A 23,172-nucleotide genomic window follows, 5' to 3' on the forward strand; every position below is an offset into this window, starting at 1 on the left:
TGTGTGGCCAACAACAGTGATCAAAGCCAATTTTTAAGAGGTTGGAAGCTGGGTGTGAGAGCTAGGTTGCTGGTGGGACCCTTTTAAATGAGAAGAAACACAAGCTACTGGCTTTCAAGATTTACACTTTAGGGAATAAAGGACATAAAGGATCTATTTTGCCAGGTGGGTTAGATATTAAAGCAGCAGCTGAACAGAGGAGAACAAGCACTCTTCTGGTAAGTGCACGAACAGCATTGTACAGTTCTGCCTTTAGTGTCCATTCCTCTCATGCTCCATCCACAGAGTACCAGACTTCTAGGGATGGAAACTGAGGTTTATTCATGCTGTTTATACTCACTGAAGGGTAATGCTTGATGCCTTGGTTTTTCCCTTCCGCTGCTCTCCTCCAGCGTGCTTCTGCTGAGCTGGCTTAGTGCTGGGCTGCTGCTTACAGGCAGACAACATGATGTAGTGTGGGAGCAGCTTCTTGCTGACAGCGTCCCTGAGCTGGTGATAAAGAGCCCTGAGACATTCTTCTCCAGACCAGAGTCCAGATTGCTCTCACACTCCCTTCTGTCATGTGTTTATCATACCTGCTCCAAGCAGTGTAGGAAGGGGGTGTGTTAGGATTGCTTTAATTTTTAGAAATAAAAGGTTGAAACCTTTGATCAGTCGTGACAGATAAGAGTAATAAATGTGGTAAAATGGCATATTTTTTAATTGAAGAAATTTGGCACATCTGAGACAAATTGTTGCATTCTAAACTTCATTTGCAGTGCAACAGGCAGATGAGGGATGTGCAAGACAGCGTGGCAGGAGAGCTCAGCATTCTGAATCTAGGATGAGGGTATCCTGGACTTACAGTGAGAAGTTCTACAACAAGAACCCAAACCACCAAAACAACAACAAAACCCACTTCTCTAGGAAAGCATAGCTCAGAGCCATGTCTTGGCACATACTGTGTTGTGTGGCTCAGATGCTCTGTGGTCAGCAGTAGTCTTTCCATTCTGTGGTAAGTAGCCTTGAGCAGGTTGGTGCCCAAGTTACCTGACACAAGGGAGTTTTCACTTCTCATAACTTCACAGTGACTTCTGTTTTAGTCACTTATGGGCATCGGGACCATCCAGTAAAGACACACATGCTTATAATAAAAAGAAGACTGAATCTGCATTCTTCTCTGCTTTTATGTGGGCCTTTTGGTTCATGACTCACAGGCTCTTGTAGAGGCTTCTGAGCCAAAAATGCAACTGCATTTTTGTGTGTCACGTGCTGCCTTGTCCAGTAATAGCAGCAATTGGACAAGAGAGGAGAAAATAATACAACCTGCCTTACTGCAAGTGTGTGTGGAATCGTACTCCTGGGAAGTTGAAGAAGACTTTCATAGTGTGTAACATTTTTATAAACTCCCTATGCTTCTTAACACTCTGGATGCTTGTGTAAGTATTACAACTAATAAAGGGTGTCTCTATGGTTTTGTGGTGGAAGACCTATCACTAATGACTCAATTGAGATGTTCTTGGAAGTGTATGATCTAGCAGTAGGGGAGAGGGTTTGAATTTACAGCTGTGAAGCATTGAGAAATGCATTGTTTTAGCAAATACATTCAGCTGAGAAAAGAAATGCAAAGCAGAGACCATGCTGGAGCCTGGATGTGGACCTCATTCCCCGTGTAAGGCGGATGCTCCCCACAACAGTTCACCAGCATGTTTTGCATGTCTTCAGTCTCCAAAATGGTTCTTTTGTCTAGGTCTTTCATCTTTCTAAGATTTGAGTTTTACTCTTTGCCATGAGATGATTTGTCCTGTTGAAAGAGGGTGTAAAGAAGAAATGGAGCTGTCTTTTGAACTGTGTTTTAAAGTGAGGGTTGATAGTTTGGCTGTTCTTTTAAACCTTCAGGAGAAGCCCTGATGCTCAGCAGTTGCATATGATCAGAACACAGGCTCTAGGCTTTAAGTATGATAATTTTTCCCAATGAAGCAGTTGGGCCCTATGTTGCATTTTCCCCGTAGTATATTGAGAATAAAAGATGATTTTAGTGTTTCCTAAGTGTGTAGCAGCACTTGATACCTAGCCCTTGTTACACCTTTTACGTAATACATGGTGGTTAATGCACAAAGTTTGAAGTGTTCTTTAAATGCCTTTCTGTGCAAGTTTATGAAACCTTTTAATCCATTACTGAAGTGTTGCAAATACAGGCTGACTGTAAACGGTGTATCCTATCAGTGAAGAAAAACAGTCTTGGAGACCTTTATTTTAAAGGTTGTTTTTGAGGGTTTAATTGGGAAAAATGTTACTTGCCAGCATTTCAGTGCTGCTTGTTTTTCCACACTGGAGCCTGTAATCTTTCTTCACAGGGAGAGAAGTGTTCACATTCTGTTTTACTTTGTTTGAAATGTTGGTATGTGAGATCCGTCCTGCTGCTGCATCCCTTTAGGTTGGAGATGCCTGTCAGAGAAGGTCCCCATCCCCACAGGGATGGGGAAGGAGCACATCTGGACCACCAGCCAGACAGTGCTACTCTGGGAGCCTTGCTGGAAGTAAGAAACCAGATGTAATGGGATTTAGGGTAACACAGAAGACTATGCGAATCTTTCTTTTGTAAATCTTTTCATTGCACTGTACTATTTTCACTCCAAGTGCTTCAGGACTTGAGTACTGTAGGTGGATTTACGAACTGTTGACATACAGATGTGACCCTGCCTCAGCAGAATAAAACCAAAACCCCAAGGTCTTCCCCCAGTTATTGCCAATAGTTTTGATATCTGTGAAAATAATAGTCTCCAAGACAGTAGCTTTTCCTTGGTGATAGCAGCTATCCTTTTTACATGACATGTGTTTATTGTTATTAACTTACAAGTTGGATTTATGAAACTTCTCTGTTCATTGTGGACTGCAACTCTTCAGATTTCATAAACTATTTTAAATAAACCTTTGCTGGCTTTTCTCTCAAAATTTAACTTAAATTCCTTTTGGAAGCTCTGAGCTGTAGTTGGATCTGCACTAAGGCAATGTAAACGTACCTTTGCATGCACCTTACATGTACAATGGAAACTTCCTGTAGCTATGGCAGGAACGGACTGCGCTATTGCTGGACTCTTCCATCTCTGTTTTATGTGCCCTGGTCCTGCAACGGGCTCAGCACTTTACCCTTCTAGTGCAGCAGAGCTAGATTGTGTATCTCATACCAGCCACATGAGTATCATTACTGACCTCTGTGACCTGCTTAGTGCTAAACTGCTGCACGTTTTGCTGAGCAATGCTGAATGCACCAGGGGATTGAGGTCTTGTCTCTTGGAGGCTCAACTGCTTACTTCATAGCAGCTGATTGATGATTACTAGAGGAGGATGTCATCTTGTTTTATATCAGCCAGGTAACAATTCAGACAAGCGCTATCCAAGCTACCCCTGCAGACCTCTGCAAGCAGTGAGACGACTGGCACCCCCAGAGCATCGTTCCTTCATCCTAAAATCACCGAAACAAAGTGGTCTGTAGACAGGGAGGAGATGGCTAGATTAGACTGTGCCCAAGTTTTAGTGGGGTAAAACTGGGTGATGGGGATCTTTCCCTTCACGTGCCGTAGGTAAAATCTTTCTTGGAATAATGCAGACTACAAGAAGTTGTTAAACATTGCTGGCTATGTGAAGTTCTGAACCAGGTAAAATTGTTGTGATTTACATCAAAACATAGCCTAATTGATAGAAGCATATGCTGTCTATGTTTAGACCCGGTTGTTTTCCTTGTCCTATTGCTCTTGGGCATTAGGAGAGAGGAAGGGTCGGGGAACAGAGCAGTAGCTGAACAAAACAAGGTGAATCAAGGGCAGAGCAGGAGGCTTAACTTGCAATTTCCGTGTCTTTGTTGGTTTAAGTCTGGCCCTCTTCATTGTTTAATGTTTTGTATTTAATTTCCTTGGTTGCTTAAGGAATGGTTGGGGCTGGCGGAGGAGTTTAGAACCATGGTCAGGTAGGGCATGCAAGATTCAACCTGGTTTTTACTTCCAGTGTTTTTAAAGTAGGTCAGACAAATTAATGCATGCTCCAGAGGTGCTGAGAAACTTTTTAGTCCTGGCTGGCTCTTAAATCTCTTCTGCAGCTTTGAGGATGAAAACCTTCAAGTGTTGTGGAGCACAGAAGGAGCTAGATCAGTGCATTTGGGTTGGATCTCTTGCTGCATCGCTGTGTTGAGCTTTTGTTTCCAATCATAGCACTTTCTTCCTTTCCTCTCCTGGTGCTCTGGCAGTGGAGAGGTGGAATTTGCAAAGGGAAACAGCTGTGGAAAAATTACCGAGGACAAATCCTTTGGGGTTATTGGGCTTGGTCTCTTAACTTTGAATTGCTCCTGTAAATGTTTAGTGGCAGGCTTGAAATCATGGACTTGAGGGGTAAATGGAGGTGAAATTTTTCAGCCTGCAACAGAACTTCAATGACCTTAATGCTTTCTTCTGACCTTAATGTCATCTCGGAAAAGCACAGAAGCAATGTCTTACCCTAAAATAAGTAAATAAAATCAGTAGGTAGATGTTTATCTCCTGTAGAAACACTGGAAGAACTTTGTTTTTCTGCTGTTTCTGTGTCTGACCCCACCTTCCCCATTCCTTCTTAATCACATGCATACCTGCTAGCCCATTGCCATTGGGAGGTTTACGTGAGATGATCTCTGTTGCTTAGGAGTTAATCAGCTTGTGACGGCTGTTCTTCACCCTCCTGAGGTTTTCAGGAGAACTCTTGTGTCACCCCCAGGGATGTCGATGTTGATGAGAAGCCCTTCCCTTGTGTCCCTGGGGCTCATGCCTGTGATCCTTCAGCCTGGCCTAGGCTCAGTTGTATTTTACTGCCTGAGCAGCAGGCCCAGGGCTTCAGTCCCTTCTCCCGGATCAGGGAATCTGCTCCAGCAGGAAACTGAGGTGGCAAAAGAAACTTGAATCTCTGTTTAACTGACCCTGGATCCGTCCAGCAGCAGGCTGGTGGATGGATGGTGGCAGCTATGGGGAGGACAAGACCTCTTGGTGGCAACTGTTTGAGTTGGGCTTAAACCTGTAGTTGTTGGAACCTCAACTGGAAGGGCTTGAGGGAGGCTTGGCAGGTACCTGCAGGGGAGCATTGCTGAAGCTCTTAACAGTATCTTTTCCCATCACTGTTGAGTGTTAGGTTTCCACTGGATGAGCTAAGAGCTGCAAGATTTCATCTTTGTGAAGCTGGCTGTGTAAGAGGTTTTGGGTAAGGATGTAGCTCTTAAGAAGCAGGCTTTCTTCACCTGTGACACCCATCATATACCATGAGCTGGTGGGTTATCTGTGATCTCTAGCAGCCTCTAGTGCTAAGTGCTTATGCTGTATGCTTGTACGTCTTCTTTCTTTGGATTGGGGAAGCAACATAATGAGTGTTTGCCGGTGCTAGTGAGTAGGTTAAACACATCAGATAAGATGTGGTGATTCTCTCAGAATACTTAATCCATTCCTTGTTTAGATTTCTGGGCAGGCATTAAGTTTTGGTGTCTTTGTTTTATGTCACGTGTATAAATACTTGTTCTTTTATCTAAAGCATGTTATTTCTTATTATATGCGTGTAATGCACACAAATGTTAAATTGGCATTAGTGTGTGACTGTTCTCCATGGTGTAAATCTGCCTTTCTAGTCCTGAATGTGCCATGGAATAAGTGCATGTGCCCTTAGACGTCATGGTGAGCATTTTAATTGAGCGTGTGTTGGAGCACTTTGTAAGTATAGATCAGAAAAATGTTGTTTAGCAATAGATGTTATCTGTGGAATAATGTCAAGATTTAAGTCTACTGCTCTTAAGGGCAGGGTACCTGGAGGGGGAAAAAAGAAACAAAAGCAAAATTGTTATCTTGAGAAAGATAACTCAGGCATCAACAGATGAAAAGCAAAGAATAAAGTTACTTGACCCAAGGTAAGAACAATACTAAATACTGTGATATGGTCCCTGCCTTAAAACCTTTACCTTCAGGAAAAAATAAAGTGTTGAGCAAACTGGTGCCCTAAAAGCAGACAACTGGATCTGTGGTTTAGGCACTGAGGACCAGTCAGTCTGGGCGCAGTTAGGGACAGGTATCAGTCTCGAGAAAGGATGGTTTACAGAGTACTGCTTTTGCTGCGAAGGTTACTCCTCTGTGTTGCTGAGTAGGGGATTTACTTATCCTCTCGGTGCAGCAGTTTGATGATGATTAAGTCTGTGGTATTCAAGCCTTGGAGGGCCAAACTACTGAGCATCTGTGCATGGCTGGGAAAAGATCCACCGGTACCCTCTGCAGGATGGACTGTTGTCTGTGCAACTCCTGATGTTGCACTGGTGCTCCGTGCACCCTGAGTGCATGGATCACATAGGTGGAAAAATTCCTTTGTGTGTAGGATATTGCCAGGGATGGCAGCCAGGGCTGGACTGTGGATCCGGCTAACTCCTGTGGCCTGTTTATGAGAACATCCTGTGCCTATGGTGTTGGGCAGTTGGCCAGATAGACGTTAGCATTGGCGTTGTGCTCCCTGTGGCCATCGTTTCTGTGTGCTCCTTTATCCCTTTTCCCTACTCACAATAAAAAAAAATCCTGGGTTAGATGGTAACTAAAACATAAGCAGGCTATGGTCAGCTGAAGCAAAGTAATGAGCAGAAACTTTCCTGGTCCTGAAAAGTGTTGAAAAGGCTATTCAAGCTGTTGAAGACAACCTCCCAGCTGAGGAAGACCAGTTAAATATACATACACACACACACACACATATATATACATATATGTATTGTTGTTGGTGGTTTTGTTTGCTATTTTTTTAATTACTATTTATTTTATCTAATTGTTTAGTTATCAGCTAATCCTCTTTGATACTGTGCAGGATGACGATCAAGCCCTGAAGAAAGCAGACAATGTCTGACCAGAAGATCAGCCACAATTGCAGGAATACGGGAAAGGGGAGATCCAAGTGCTTTGGGGCTGTGTTTGCAGGAGGTGAATCACCACTTGCATTGGTATAGATGGGGTAGATAGGCACTTGGAAACCCTTACATGCACGTGGAAATGCGGGTAGCGCCTTTGCTTTATTGCCATGTGCGTGCTTGGGTTGCGCCTACAGCTCCTGTTGACGTGCAGGAGGTGTTGCACAAGCGGTCATTTACAGGTGCGGTGGGAGAAGGGTGTGCCCAGGCAATTAGAGTTGGCTTTAACTTCTTGTTTTTCCTTCACTGCTCATTGCACTGAGCAAAAAAGCCCTTTACTGTATTTGCTTGGTGGTAGGTGAAGAGGGGGACCGTGTTCTGTTGGGTGAAAACTGTTGTCATTGCTTGAACTAAAGATCATCTGCTTCAGGGGATGGTTGGAGGAGAGAGATGAAGGAAGTCTGTGAAGGAACGTACAGGCAGATAGGTCAGCACAGTTGCGTAATTGCCCGGTGTACCTGCAGTAGGGTTTGCTAAGTGACGGTAGCCTTCATGTAATGTGTTTTTGTTTTGTTCCAGGATGCCTAGCAGCTGGTAGTGAAGTCATCCCAGTGCTGGTTGGGTGACTGGTTGTAACTCCTGATTAACGATAAAACAGGGAGGAGTGCACTTTGCAGAGAAAATGAGTAGGTTTCACTCTGGCCACCTCCAGCCCATGTGTGAAGCACACAGGAGGATGCAGACACAGCACAGCCAGGATTTCACTTTGCTGTGTGAATGCAGAGCAGTAGCAGGCTCAGTTAATTTTAGGCTATATTTGATGCTAGCCTTTGAGATGTAGGTTACATGGACATTTGCTGAGTTGTTTCAGGAATCCTTTTGCTGGTGGCAAAAGCTTGGTTCCTCCCCCAGCATGTACTCAGGGGTGTCAAAAGCGCTGTTTGGATACTGGGCAAAATCTGTGCCATATGCTAATGCTATTTAATAATGTCCCTTTCTTTTCTATTGTCATATTCTGTGTTTCTGTGACCTGCCTCTTTAGAGATATTATTGTTGCAGGTGTCTGTATCCGTTTTGCTTTGGCAAAAATGATTTTATACATAAAGGGAACAAAATACAAATGCGGTTTAATTTTCTGAGCTTTGGTGTTGTGCACTTGTGGTATGTGTGTTAAACAACATTGTGGCTTCAGCTGTGAAGTGCCTGTCTTGCAAGAGCTTGCATGGATCAGAATTAAGTAAGTGCCAGCGTGCTTTGTAACTACAGACCATGTGTTAATGCATCCAGAAACAAGCTGCAGACCTTTTAGTACAGGATGGGCCCAGAGGCCTCATTCAGAGATTCCTCAATAAGCACTGACAATGACATGAGCTTTCCCCACCTTGCTACTGTTCCATGCTTCACTTGTCCCCTGCTTTGCTGTCAGCGTTGCTTCTGCCTTTCATGGACCATAGTGTGGCTGGGAAAGCATTGCGGGCATAGAGGAGCAATGTTGTGCAGGAATGGCAGTATGGGGAAGTGAAAAGTTACCAATCTGTGTTTCAATAGAATTAACATTTTATTTTACAGGTGAAAAGGGAATAAGAGTATGGTGTCTTTCTAATAATAACAGTGAATACTAGTAAAGTAACTTTACAGGGTTTCTAGGTAAAGCATAGCATCTGTTCTTGAGGCTTTTGTTTGAACAAGTACATGCAAATAATTATAAGCAGCTTCCAAGCTGATAGTATCACACTTCCTTACCATTACAGTTTTGGTGTTGTCATTTCTTTCAAGTCCTTCAATATTGACTGTAGCACTTAACTGCTTTTCAAAATCCCAATAGTACTTCTTAGTCTTGATGCTGGTTTAGTGCTTTTCATCTGAGCACTTTACAAAAAGAAGGTAAAATTAGGCTGCTGAGCTGCAATTTGGTACTGTGTTCATCAATGTAAGAAGTCAATACAGCGTAAAAGAGTATTTCAAACCAAATGATTTCTCTCTTATGCCAAACCAATGCTATAAATAGAAATCAGTACTATCTGGAGGTATTTGAGCTTATTCAGTAAAAAACCCACACTCGGAAATCCTGGGGTAAGAGTGTTCTCTTCCATATAAACTGTTCATGCTGAGTGCTCATCAAATACCTAAATTGCCGTATTTGTTGTCAGAGTTGATGGGTGATCTCTCTCTGTTGACCCTGTGCTGATAATGCATTCTTAAATGAGGCTGCAGCTGGGAGTTAAACTGCATGGCACAGTGCAAAAGTCACCCCTGTTGTAAACTGAACGGGTTTCACTGGAGTTATGTCACCTCTAGATAATGGGATGGTAAAGCTGACAGGAGCAAGTGCTACTTGTGAGGTACAAGGGGTTGCTAGGACAGTCTTTAGATGCATACATTGAGTTTAAATGAGGAGATTTGTGAAAAGGGCTAACGTTGCTTTGAAGCATCTCTATTGCTCTGCTGTGGATGGCATTGCTCATCTTCACCCTTCAGCATCTGGAGTGAGGGAGGTAGGGTGTGATTGAGCGCATCTCACATGTTTGGAGTCAGATGATGGCTCTTGGAAAACGTGACCTGCACTGTGCAAGTCTGCATCTCGCTGCCTAAATGCTCAATTATTTGAGCTGTTGTGTAACACACCTGTAATCTGAGCGCTGGGTTGCAGATTTTTCTTGCATCATTAGACCTTCCCTTTCATTACTGGTTTAGGACCATTATACAGAGCTCCTAATTTATATAATTAAGTGCTGCACAGCTCCAGTGACACGTTGATCTAAGAAGTAAAGCAGCTTAATGCTGTGGTTGCCCCATTGGTGTTGGGCAGAGCCGGGCAGCCGTGCAGCGGTGGATGGAGGCAGCCAGCTTTTGAAGAAAGGTGAGGATGGAGAGGCAATCCTAGCCCATTACAGACTGTGCTGGCAGCCCACTGTAAAGCCTTGGATTGGATCCATTGGAGCCATTTTCTGGCCCTTTTTGTCATGTCCCCCTCCCAGCATTTATCTGTTTAACCTGTAAACGTGGTGGCCAAGGGGTCGTTGCTGTCTGCCTCCACGATGCTCAGCATGGAGGGACCTTAGTCTTGGCTGGAGCTGCGGTGCCAGACAGGAATATACATTTGTTCTTCATATTTTATATTGTGTCAGCTCATGTTATATGCTGATATTTGGTTTGATATGTACATGTTCCCTTCCTTATCACAAGGTTTTCAAGTGCAGGAGAAGTTCTTTATTGATTATTGTTTTTAAACTGTGTGGGAATGAAGAATAAAATCAATTTTGTACGTGGGGAAAGTAAGAGGAAGTAAGTGAATTGTGCAGGTTACACGGCTGGAATTGGACTGCCCTGCTGGTGATGATTTTGACTTCATTCCTGTGGCAATGGAGCTTGATGAGCCTGTTTAGCTCAGTTTTACACGTGGGGATTGAGAAAGAGGCCACAGCTGAGTGGGATGGGTTTGAACAATGAAAGCATGGGGATAATGTCATAACCTTGATGTCATGGCCTTGCTTTGGGCAGGGTAATGGACCAGATGATGTCCAAAGAGCCCTTCTAACCAGATTTTTTGCGTGACTCTTGTTTCCAAGCAGGCTGCCTTTTCTCAGGGCTGTATCCTGTTCTGCGGTGGCATGTCGCCTTCCCAGCAAACGTCCAGCCTGTCCTGCTCATGACTCACACCTAATATTTCAAAGAAAATAGGCCCATTCTGTTAAGTGGGGGACTGTGGTCGTGGCATTTCCCTTTGCCTCGAGGCATTGCTTTGGTAGCTCTTGATGATGGCCATGTTGAAGTAGTCCTGAGCTTCACTGTGCTTCTCAGATGTCCTGGTGCGGGTTCACTGCTTGCAGAGTCCCTGTGGCACCTCATCTTCTCTTGGGGAAACAGATTCCTGGGAGTTATTGTACAAGAGGAGTTTATGGAGCTCTGGTTGCTGTCAGGAGGCAGGCAGAGAGGCATAAAACATCTCTTTGTTTCGCTGCTTTGTGATAGCTGGTGGAAGTAAAAAGCAAACCCAAAACTTTCAGCCTGTGCAGTTCTAGAGAGAAAATGTATGTGTCTGGGGCTACAGTGAGCAGGGAAGCGGTCCTGCTGGGTGCTTCCTTGCTTCCCTTTTCCACCAGCATGGGAGTATTTCTGTCTACAAGTTCGAGGCGACGCTGTCAAAAGCGTTTAGGTTTCAAAAGTTAACTTAGCATGTATGAAACAACTTCTGTCTCCTGTCTCTTAGTGATCAGGATTAATGGGACTCCAGTTAACAACTTCATGTTGTTGCTCTCTCTGCAGTGTGTACAATGGTGTGAAATATGGGTATGTTTTACTTTCTGTTGTTTTAAAATTCATGGCTTTTCTTCATCCAGTGTACAAAGTCAGGTGCTGCCCTCTAAACAAACCCCATCATTTACTTTTAGAGGAGCCCTGTGTGTGTCAGAATGTGATGAGCTGCAATCTGCCCTCTGCTCGGCTGGTAAAAATGTAGTGTGATGCAGCTGTGAATGGATCCATGGTGCATTTATACTTGTCCAAAGCAAAGCAGAATTTAGGCAAATAAAATTCTTCCATTTATATAGAATCATTTAGGTTGGAAAAGACCTTCAAGGTAGAGTCCAACTGTTGACCCAGCGCTACCAAGTACACCATGTAACCATGTCCCTAAGCACCACAGCTGACAAGGGTCACCTTGTCATAGAAGATCAGGTTGGTCGAGCAGGACCTGCCTTTCATAACCACTTGCTGACTGAGGCTGCTCACCTGGTTGTCCAAGGAGTGTGTCCAGGCTCCCTTCCATAAGGAATTGGGAAACATGATTCAGACCACAGGATGACGTTCTGAAAGGGTCTCGTGAGCCAGTTTCTCACTGGAGACTCAACAGAAGCAGGAAAAGGATGTCCTGTGATGACAGTATCATGCTATATAAATATAGGCTGTGTATTAAAAGCAAAAGATAACAGCGGCATGCAGTTGTACACCCAGAAGTTTTGGAGATGAGGAGAAGCAGTGTATTCCTTGACATCATTTGATAAAGAACTGTGAGGAGGTTTTATAGCAGGCAACAGCCCAAACTCGGAAATACTCCAGAGGTTTATTTGGGTGCTGTAGCTGTGGGCTTGGCTGGGTTTGGGTGTCTTGGCTATCAAAAGGTTCCAGCTGTATGAAATAACCTCAAATAATCAGCAGTTCATCTCCTAGACCATTATTGCCCTGATCTTGGGGCCGTTTTCTGGATTTGTTGAAAGCTTCATGGTGGCAATTACAACCAGATGGTGAGATAACTTGTTCGATGTGTCAAAGGGATCATCTGCCACAGCAACAAAACATGCAGCGCATCTCAGAACCATAAAATAGGTTTGTGTCCGGGGGAGGAAGAAAGAGCACGTTTGAGGAGTGGTTTCCTCTCTGCTAGGCAGGGTTTGGAATGGGTGGGTGTTCGCTGGGGGGGGGGATCAGGAGAGCAACTGGAAACCCTAATGTCCAAGCCTTGGGGCTCTACCAAGTATGTGAGTTCAAGAGGGCCAATTGATTGTTCCTAACCAGATTTTCGACACAGGATAACTCCTTTCCTTGCTGTGGTAGCCACTGCTGTTCTTTTCATTTAGAAATGGAGAGTATCTTCTGATGCTTGGCTCCTCTGCTGTAAAGGGGATATCAGATGCAGATCACCTCTAAGCTGTTGGGCTCTTTTCTTGCAAAATAGCCTATCTGTTGCAAGAATTATGTATATATTCTGCAGGGCCAGTTACCTTGTCTTTTTAAAAGTATGAATAGCTGTAATGCTGTCCTTACAGTTTTTTTCCCCTCTATCTTCCCTAAACATGCTTCAGTAATTAATCAGCAGCGTGGCTAATTTCTGCTTTAGCTGCCTTGCGATGTAAGGAGCAAGACTGTGAGCAATCTGCTATCAAATTATCCTACCCTAGCAAACAAGATGAGATCTTTTACCCTCTTTTTATTAAATCCAAGCAGAATAGGTTGTGTAAGTACAATTGTAAATAGGACTCTCCCATACATTCTCATTTACTTCCGTGAGCACTGTGTGACACCATGATGATAGGGCCTTTTGGGCAGAAATTATCTGGAGTTACAGATCAGAATAGGGCAATGTTGGTGGAGCAGTGTAGGAATCTGGTTGCATTTTTACAGCTTTCCTTATAAAGATGCCATATATCATCAACTTCCTGGAATAAATGTTATTTGTAAAGCAGTATAAGCTCACCCATTAAACAATTTCTTAAACTATCTTTTTAAGTTTCAGAAAAGGGGAGCTACGTCAGCATTCATCTATGCTTGGTAATGATTTCCCGGTAAAGGAAGAAGAGGAGAAGAAATCCACATGGGGAATTCCTTCTAAGATGGGTGTGCTTAGGCATGTGGGAGTTATCCCATAGCAGTTTCATGGGAAACACAAAATTAGTTCTTTGGGGAATTGAGTCTTTGATGTGGAGAGCGTTACTGATTGTGCAGGCTCTTTATGTATGGGCTAAACTATATATCTAGGGGTTTTTAATACCCTTTGCTTCTTCCTGAAGCAATCTCAAAATTCTTACAGAATAAAAGCAAACAAAAAGAGCCCGGAGGAAGTGTTTTATGACCTGTATTGCTGCTTTTTATTGCCAGGTCGGTTGATTTTTCTCCACTTCCTAATACTTTCCAAGTCATGAACGTCCAAGTGAGCTGTGCATGTGCGTCTCCATACGCACACCCTCATTCCTTAGTGGATATGGTGAAAAACCTGCAGTGATTCACGACGTACTGTCTGCTTTAGCAGTGTTAGCCATACTTGTGTTGCTTGTTGGTTCAAAGGAACAGCTTTATCTGACAAAATATTACAAGTATAGTATTAAAAGCTAAGTTATCAGTGTCCCATAAGTGAATGAAACCACTGTGTTGTATTATATGCCTTGGAGAGAGCTGTTACTTGGAAATCAACACATGATGCCTAGTAGAATGTGTGGGTTAATGTTGCTTGCTTAACATAGTTAATAAGCCAACTGTATCTTTGGCTGCATCAAAAGGAGCATGACCAGCAGGTAGAGGGAGGTAATTCTACCCCTATATTCTGCTCTTGAGAGGCCCCATCTGGAGTCCTATGCCCAGCTCTGGGGCCCCCAGAGGGATGTGGAACTGTTGGAACGAGTCTAGAGGAGACCACAAAGATGACCAGAGGGTTGGAGCACCTCTCCTATGGAGACAGGCTGAGAAAGCTGGGCTTGTTCAGCCTGGAGAAGAGAAGGCTCCCGGGAGACCTTGGAGTAGCTTCCCAGTGCCTAAAGGGGGCCTCCAAGAAAACTGAGAGAGGTGCTTTTTAAAGGGCAGTAGTGATAGGACAAAGGGGAATGGCTTTGAGCTAGAAGAGGGTAGATTTAGATGAGGTACAAGGAAGAAATCCTTCACGATGAGGATAGTGAGACACTGGAACAGGCTGCTCAGAGAGGTTGTGGCTGCCCCACCCCTGGAATTGTTCAAGGCCAGGCTGGACGGGGCTTTGAGCAGCCTGGTGTAGTGGAAGGTGTCCCTGCTGCGGCAGGGCTTTGGAACCAGAAGGTCTTTAAGGTCCTTTCCAACCCAGACCATTCTGTGAGCTATCAAACAGTAACCATCTTTTAAAATGTCGTCCTGTAAGTAACACTAAAGGAATTCTGGAGGGAAGTTCCAGTCTGTGACTGCAAGGGTGGTTATACTGGTTAACGAATCCAGAGAGAGTTTGGGTGCTTTGACTGGCATTTAATAGTTCAGGTAATTCCTCTTTCAGCCCCAGTAATTTGCCATAAGGATATGATTCGGAAATGTGTGACACTACAGTGAAGAAATTCATGCACAATCCTGGTATTTTAAGAGGAACAAGAGGGTGAACTTATTTCTTTCACTAATTTGGTCTATGTTTAAATACACAAATCTGTAGTAAAATGCCTTTTAGCATGCAGTACCCTGTAGTGCTTTGCAAAATAGTCTCCCATTTCTCATGAGGAAACCACCAGCAGAATGGATAAAAGAGACTCTTAGCAATAAATCTTAAGAAAACATGGTGTAAAAGTGACTTTGAGGTGTTCAGGTGATGCTGTTCCTGTGTTAGATTTGTGCAGTGCTTATCTTCCAGTGTTGCACATTCGTTCCCCAGCTAATTCACACAATACAGTTGATTTCCCAGCTGGTATCTAGTTTTGCCATTGTTACTTCTGTGCTTGTAATTGCACTTTGAACTCAGCAGGTTGGCTCAGGCTGTGAGATTCCCTGATTACAGATGCTTTCCCAACGAGGGGAGCACAGAGTCTCCTCTATCTGGTAAAACAGGAGGCGGCAGTTGGTGCGTCGTGCTTGCGTTTGGTGATGTGTGCATAGCCACAGCCTTCCCTGGTGTGGTACCCAAATGATGGCCTAAGGTGCTCTGATGACTTTGATTTAGCTACTAAAATCTCCCACACAGCATTGAATAAGCTGAAGCCCAGAGCTACTTCTCCTTTTGACATTTAATCCACTTTAACTGCTCTTTCCAGGTGTGCTTAGTAGACCAGATTCATCCCCCAGAATGAATGTACCGAGTAGATTTTGCCCCAAATCAGCAGGTGACCCAGAAGGGTTTGGCTGAGGTTTGCTGGTGGGTTTGGGCTTCATCTGCTGGCTATCACCTCCCATCATCTACTTTTGGTGCTTTTGTTCCTTATGAATGCCCTTATGGCAAGGTATTTTAAAAGTAGTCTAATGAAGTCTGTCCAAGAGGGGTTGTGTTTAAGGCGGGTTCAAAAGACTTAAGGCCATCTTAGAGGTTTGGGAAATGGTGACGGACAGCAGATAAACAGCTTTGGGAATAAGCCAAATAGCAAATAAAACCCAGCGATGCATGCCTCCTATACGGCTAGCAAGATAGAGGATGGTGTTTCCATCCTCCTTGGTGAGGTTGTGATGCCAGTTTGCAATGCCAGTTTGGGTGTTGGGACCCCCAAGTAGCTATGCTGTCTTTTGCCCCTGGTGACATCTCCTTTCCTCTCTTCCAGGAGCTGAGCATCGTGACGTGCCCTGCTCCTCCCTGCTCGGTGTGGGAACGACTTGAAGGACATCTTGGAGCCGCCTGTACTGCTTCATGCAGTTAAAGTAAGGTTAAATGTTTTGGCAGCTCTTTCAGGTACAGGCAAGGGTTGAGGGGAGAGGTTTGGGGGAATGGCTTTCTCAGCTTACCTGCTTGAGAGCAGGAAGGGATGCTAATATCAAAGCGCACGTTATAAGCAAATTCACTAAGTTATTTTGCCATAAAATACAACTTCTTTGTGGTGGAAGCAAAACAGTAGAGGGGTGTGTGGTCTCAGCCCTTGCATCAACCATATGCCATGGTGTGAAATAGCACTTAACAGAGCATCAGCTGGTTTTCCCTATTATTTTAAGATATGAATTTCATGTCCCTGGGGCAGGCACACAGTTACAGCCCAAGGATTCCCGTGGGAGCCAGTCAGGATCAGAGCTGAGATCCACAGGACTCAAGTCCTGCGGGCTGCTGTTGGAGCAGGCCTCCAGGTCAGCACCACAGCCGTCTGTCTGTCCTGGAGTAGTGGTGGCATTGAGGCTTCTGGGTTTGATTTTTTTTCCATGGTGTGGTGAGCCAGACCAGGGGTCAGATGTGACCTAAAAGCAAATATATGGTTATTGCAGTACTGACAGTAGCTGGTTTGACTCATGGAGTTACACCCATTCTCTCCAAAAAGCCTTGAATTTGCAAAAACTGTTAGCCTGAAGCAAAGAAACTGTGAGAGTCTTGCTTGGAAATGGGCGCTTGTCGTGTCTGAGCAGCGATGAAGGAGGGAGGGAGGAAAACCACTGCAAGCTGCCTCTTTTCTCCTCCCGCAGTCTCTAACCTGTTTACCTTCTGCAGCGTCTCATATTTTCCATAGCCTTGCTTGAGAAGAACAGTGCCATAACAATACTGGGTCCAAATCATTTGGTGTTGCTGAGCTGTAGCAGCAGGTGGGTGGATTAGTCATAAACTGTTGTTACTGTAGAAAGACAAGTTGTCATTGTAATTATTTGGGTTTCCTTTCTTCAGTGGGGCTGGGCAGGGAAGTTATCCCTGTTTTCAGGGCTTGAGAAAAATGAAGTCTTTGGCAAAATCATGAATGAAACCTGCTTTACTGGGAATGAGTAAGTGGCTGGCTGAAAGCTGGTCTCCAAGTTCATCGTGAATATCCATGTTTGTTAGTCAGAGTATGGGGCCGTGTTTGAAGGAGGAATACATGACACCAGCTGCCTGTAAGAGAAGCAATTTGTGGCTTTATTTGTCATATAGTTTCTTAATGTGCTGCTAATTTTGGGGGTGTGGTGAGCTTGCAGGAGGCAGCACTTGCTGCTGAGGAAGATGCTGGACCTAATGGTGACCAAAGGGATGACTTCTTCCGTGGCTGCAGAGGAATCTTCAGGGAGCTTCTCCCCTGCCCTCCTGCCTGGGAACCAGCCTCTGCACATCACATGTGATTTCTGGGTGTGCCTCTGAAGGATCTGGTACAAAAGGGCTAAACTGGAGTTTACAAGCAGCATTCTCATCCCCTTGGCTTTTTTTGCCTGCTGGTCTAGGATTTCCATAATTGTGATTATAAAGATAATCATTTCATTCATGCAGTGGTTACTTCTTAATGAACTCTACCTTAATGAGCTCTGTAACATTTAAAATAGCTGTATGACTTGAAAAAAAAAAGAAAAAAGCAAACCCCCAAACCAAACCCCAGCAATAAAGGACGTATTTCCACTCCCCATCCTTAATCCTGTGCTATAACATAATTGCAGAGAGTTGCCTGGCTGGTGAGCAGCTGCACAGCGTGGGCTCTCTCTGCATAGCTGCTTGTCCCCGAGCTGGGGTAATAAATGATTTACTGGAGGCTTGGCCCTGGGGGCACTTAACCCCTTCGATTCCTGAGGGACCAGCCTGAAAGGTCACCTTGTAAAGGTGGTTGAAAAAAACGATTCTGGGTGCCAAGTGGGGGGTCTGTTGGCAAAAGTTTGCTTTCTTCAGTGTGTGCTGGGTGCGGAAAGGCTCGAACCCAGAAGGTGGGGTGGTGGAATTGGGTAGAAACTCTGCTTATTTAGAGTTTTATTACTTGATGCTTTATTTAAAAATCACATTTGAATAAGTGTTCTCTCTTGTCTTGATTTAGATAAGCAACCCTTCAATTGCTTGGGGTTTTACTTTCTGTAGGGCATTCCCTGGATCTCTAGTGTAGTACAGTGTCCTGGGAACAGAGCTCTGCAGCTCTGAATTTTCCTCTTTGGGGCTGCAGTACCAAATGACTCCATCATTGCACTTGCTAAGTGTGTTTTTTGAGGCTCTCATCTCTCAGAAGGGATGCTCCAGTAAAACAAGCACGTCCTGTGTATACCTGAAGTATGTGTTAGAGGAGAATGTTATCCCAAAGCACTTTTGAGTTGAAAAGGAGCACTTAGAAGAAACAATTCTTAATTCTGCAGTGGCAGATATGGTTGTGCTCAGCCACAGGGAATGGGGTTAGCACAGGTTCTCCAGCAGGAAACCTGGAGTTACTGATGAAGTTTTCCGCTTTGGGGGAAAAAAAAGAAGTGGCAGCCAGGCTTTCCATGAGTAAGCCTACACTGCTTAATGCTGCACAGTGGGAGCATTTGCAAAAGGGAGCCTAAAGGGAAAAGTGAGCCTGATGCATTCTTCAGAGAGGAAAAGCACATTAAAATGTTGGGCACCAAAGTGGCTCTGACCAAAATGAGAGCAGAGGCGTCTCTTGGATCTTTGTATTGATGCCAGTTCTTCCAACTCCTCCTGTGGCTTTAGCAGTTAAGGTTAGTGCATGCACTCATTAAAATATGCATTGGATAACTACCTCTTTTGCAAATGCTAGGAAATACTTAATATTTGTCAGCATACATGGTGCTTTGGGCCTCATGAATTGGTTTCTTCTACTCCAAGCCTGCATTTCTGGGAGTGCAGTACAAGTGCTGTGGCTTGGGGGGCACAGGGAGAAGCAGGCAGAGCCTTATTGCTCAGCTCTAGGGCTTCAGGGAGTATGGATTCTTTTGTTGAAACCACTGTTGCTCAATGTAGTTCCTAAAACAGCACAGTCCTGAGTCAGGAGAATAGTAATGTGGAGAAGGCTAGTTTTGGGATGCACGCTGTAGTCAAGATTTGTTTAATCAATAGAGGCATTGCTTTTTTCCCACTGCCTGTGTAAAGCTGCAGGCATTTTGATGCTGATGACAGCTATTCATCACGTATATCCTTTTGTACACTGGGGTGAAATACTCCCCAAATCCTGTTTTTTCCCTCCCTACCATTCTTCACCTGGTGCTGTGCATCCAGAGGCACTGTTGGTCCATATAATGTGTCTCTGTTTTCAAAGCTAACTAGCAACTTCAGTGATGTTTCAGCTGCCCAGCTTGATATACCCTTGGGGATTGACTCCACTTCTATAGAAGATGCTGGTTTTACTTGTCCTTTGAAAACTGGGCTTTTCCAGAAATTCCTAGTTAAGCACCCAAAGTCAGTGGTCACTGTTAAAAACATGAGCTGGTTATCACTGAGAGCTTCCCCACAATTTATTGCTGTAATGTGTGTTCAAACAACAAAGTGTATTGGAAGTTATAAACTGGATTATGCTCATTTGAAGAGGCATCTAGAATGTCTGCTAAGGATTTCTGGAAGTTACTATTTAAGCCCGAGATAAAAGTCTCATGCATACGTGAAACAGCTGCACCAGAACCTGTTGGAGGACTTAATTTGAGTATAAACATACGTGTACTTTTGCGTGCATGATGCGCTTTAATTCAGGTCCACTGCTAGATTTTAACTTCATTAGGATGTAGCTACTTGAACTGAAGATGTGGTCTGTGATTTTTATTTTATTATAGCAGCACAATAGCTCCTTTTGAAATGTTGTTTGGAGTTTACAAATCAGCATCTGAAATACTGCTTGCCATTAGTGATATGTTAAAAGGAAAAAAAGACAAGTGAGGGCAGGGATACACTTTATTACAAGTGAACTGGTTGACAGTCTGTGTGTATTGTAAAATGGGAAATTAATCGCCCTGTGTTGATGACCCTTGGACATTTACAAAAGGCTGGTCTTTATGTTGCACAAATAGATTCTGGAAACAGGAAAGAGGCTTATGACAAGAGGATGAGATCAGTTTGTATAATTAGAGTGAGCTAATAATCCTTTTGCTCTGTTTTTCCAACTTTTACACAGTATCCTTCTGTATTTGAAATTGGGCATATGGACTGTAGCTGTTCTGATCTGAGTTTTGTAGGTTTGTTTTCTGTATGTACTAATGGGTGAAGAGATGGGAGCAGGGAAACCAGATGTGCACATTTGAGAGAGATTGCTGCCTTCCTCTGCTAGGCTTGGAGAGCAGAGCTGCTTTTATTAACCCTACACAGCTTCATCTCTTCCCAGGCTTTGGGAAGGAATTAAGTAATCCATTAAATGTTTTTTTTTTAATGGCAATTATGAGATTGAAATGGTGCAAAAGAAGTAACGCAGTCCTGAGGCTGAGGGTATTTGGCTGGTATTGGAGTAAGGCAGAGCTGGATAAGGGACTTACAGCATGGAAAAGGCTTAAGCTTATTTTTTTGTGCATGTGTAAATGCTTGCCTGTACCTTAACTTTCTGCTCAGCTTCATGATTTTGGGGAGTATAATGGGATACGTGTGGGGACGGAAAGTGGCATGGCTGGAGGGATCGGCTGGAATGCCGGTAACCCCTGGGCAGCCCAGCTCCCAGCCCAGGAACAGCGCTGGGCTGGCTCCTGCAGCCAGGAAGCTGAGCTACATTAAGCAAAGCAAGTTAATCTGTATCCAGAGCATTTTATTAAATCATCAGTCAATTAAATCAGTGACGCTCTGTTAGCTTGTGCTGCAGCCATGCTCCTGGCCCTCTGCTGTGGCATAACCTGCAAGTTGCTCAGCTTGAGCAACTCCTGGCTCCTGTTTGGGCTGTTGTACGTGAAGGCCACGGAACCGAGGTTTCCAAAACCATTCAAACAAACAAAAACAAATGGGATTTTAGGAAAATTTTGCAATTAAATGTTCTTTTAGATTTTTTTCCAAGGGGGAGAAGGGTGTCAGGAAGCTTCTTGGCTGTGAAAGCACTCTGGGTGCGTCTGGTTTTCCCAAGGGTGGCTTGCTGGGCTACATCTGTGTCTTTGGAGGAGGGTGAGGGTACAGCCAGGCTAACACAAAGCACCTTTAAACCTTCTTTCCATCCCTCACAGCCAAAGGAAACTGCTGTGTATCTATATCTGAATGGCAGCATATGGTTTTGTTTGCAGACAGGACACAGCTGGGAAGAGCATCACCTGTGGAAATGCTGCATGCGGGATATATTTGCTTTTCTTTAAGCAATCAGTTTAGTGACAAAACATAATCTTCAGCAAGTTACATAAGCTCAGGTGATTGTACACAGATATCTGGGTTTTTTTAAGTTCTAGACTCAGCTGTGATGGTAAACGCAATGCTGCAATGTGCCGGTAACCTTTTCGCTGCTGCATGTTTGAAGTGTGGTTTCTTGTTTCCTGACCTCCTCTCCTTTCCACGGTCAATGGCTTTTGCTGGTGGTATCACTTTCTTGTGTGTCTGCAAAATAAACTTGGGATGGGTTGCTTCTCATTCCAACAGCCTCCTACTTATGACCGTGTATACAAAATGATGCATTTAGTATAGCTACAGGGAAAGTCATTCTGCATTTAATAGTTTGATGCTGAAAGGATGTTCGTTCATCTTCTGTCTTAAGGTTTGTTTTGCTCACTGCAATTGCAGCTACTCTATTTATACAATTTTATCCATGCACATTAATGAAGAACTGCGTTATGGGTTCATTTTGCTTGTTCATTTAATGAATGGCGAGTTCCGGCTTCTGTTCAGTATGAATGAAGCTTGTGGGACAAAGTGTGTAAGCAAACCTGTGCCTCACCCAACACCACAGGATGAAAGTAACTTGTTGTAGGTCTGAACTTTGTAGGAAGACACTCTAAGGGAAAAACACTAAATAAGAAAATATAATTAATGAAACCCTCAAGTCATTGTTTCTTTCCATTTTCAGCTGTTTTGCAACAGGTAGAAAATAAAACAAAAGTCAAGACCGTAAACCAAGAAAGGCCTTTTCTGTGCTAACAGAAAAGTGAGGAGACTGATGATGGGTAATGCAATGCATTAATGTCATATACCACTCATAAGAAAAGGGGAATATTCCAGCTTGGTAATTCCCTTGACACTAGGGGAGAGCAATAAACTTGTGAAAGACGTTGCTATTTTAGTTCTCTTTATATGAAATTCATGGCTCCAGCAAGAATTCATCTGTATATGGCCACTTGGTCTCCTCTCCGATTCCCCCCCCCACTTGCTATTTCCCCATCTTTATTTATCTTGTGTTGTTCAGAGCAGGAGCACTGTAGGGCCTGAAACCCAAGCCTCTTGATATTTCCAAGCACTTCATAAATTAGCATTCTGTAAAACCAGAGCATGGGAGACAGCCCTTGAGGACGCTGTGCTTTGGTGTGCTTTTGGAAGCTTTGGTTTTATGTTTGTAGTGCAGCCGTATAGAAGGAAGCGATGCAGCTCAGTGATGGGGGTGGCTCTGTGTTCCTAGAAAATCCCTGCATTTCTTTAAACTCTTATACAGCTTTTGGGTTGTTGGTCTAAAAAAGTGGGGATCTTGAGAACTGGCCATAAGGCAGGTTGCCCTGCTGTGGGTGTATGTGTTGATGGCAGTGTTACAGTACAAAAGAAATTCTATTTATGGCTTGCTCTCTTGCAGATAAGCAGCACAAACAGTGCTTCTCTAACTTACGTTGGCTATATGTAGTTTGGACTGCCTGTTTGGATGCTGTGATATGGTCCCCTTTAGAGCTGGAAAGCCATCCTGCTTTCTCTGCATTTTTGCTTATCTGTTTTAATGCTTCAGATACTCTGTGTGGGTTTTGACTGTTCTTTCATGCCCGCAACCACAAGCTCTTTACGGCTGGGATTGTTTGGTTTTTGTACAGCTGGGACTGCATGCTTGAAGGTTTGCAAATACAGATCATTGTTTCTGAAATCAAATGCTAAAATAAAACAAAACGAGAGGTAAGTGTTGAGATTCAGGTAAGGGTCAGCAAAGGTTAAATTTAAAGTATATCTAAAATGGAATTTTATCTAAAAAACACTTAAAGCTGAACTTGAAAAGTTTGAAAAAGCTCTTTTCTGATTAAAATGAAAATACCTCTATAAACAGGATATCCCTCCGAGGTTAAGGCCTTGAGGGTGGCACAGCGTTTTCTTTCTTATATACTCCTTGTATGGCTTGTGGAGCCAAGCAGCCAGGAATGGATGCTGGGGAGCATAAGGAAGCTGA

The 23,172-nt window shown here is 43.8% G+C and overlaps 1 protein-coding gene across 16 annotated transcripts in view; it reads left to right on the forward strand.

Annotated features, from left to right (window-relative positions):
• AKAP13 (A-kinase anchoring protein 13) overlaps nt 1–23,172 on the forward strand; it is a 208,590-nt gene that overhangs the window by 33,114 nt on the left and 152,304 nt on the right. For 14 of the 16 annotated variants that reach the window (XM_057420147.1, XM_057420062.1, XM_057420324.1 and 11 more), the window contains one exon: nt 15,835–15,962. In XM_057420147.1, the coding sequence (XP_057276130.1) occupies nt 15,942–15,962 (21 nt within the window). In that variant the 5' untranslated portion in view covers nt 15,835–15,941. The remainder of the gene's footprint in view (nt 1–15,834; nt 15,963–23,172) is intronic. The other 2 variants (XM_057420493.1, XM_057420410.1) reach the window with 1 other exon arrangement.

The sequence above is a fragment of the Pezoporus wallicus genome, unplaced genomic scaffold (assembly GCF_028554395.1).
Source record: "Pezoporus wallicus isolate ANWC-B61680 ecotype Strahan unplaced genomic scaffold, APGP_CSIRO_Pwel_v1 contig_3952, whole genome shotgun sequence".
Taxonomy (NCBI): domain Eukaryota; kingdom Metazoa; phylum Chordata; class Aves; order Psittaciformes; family Psittacidae; genus Pezoporus; species Pezoporus wallicus.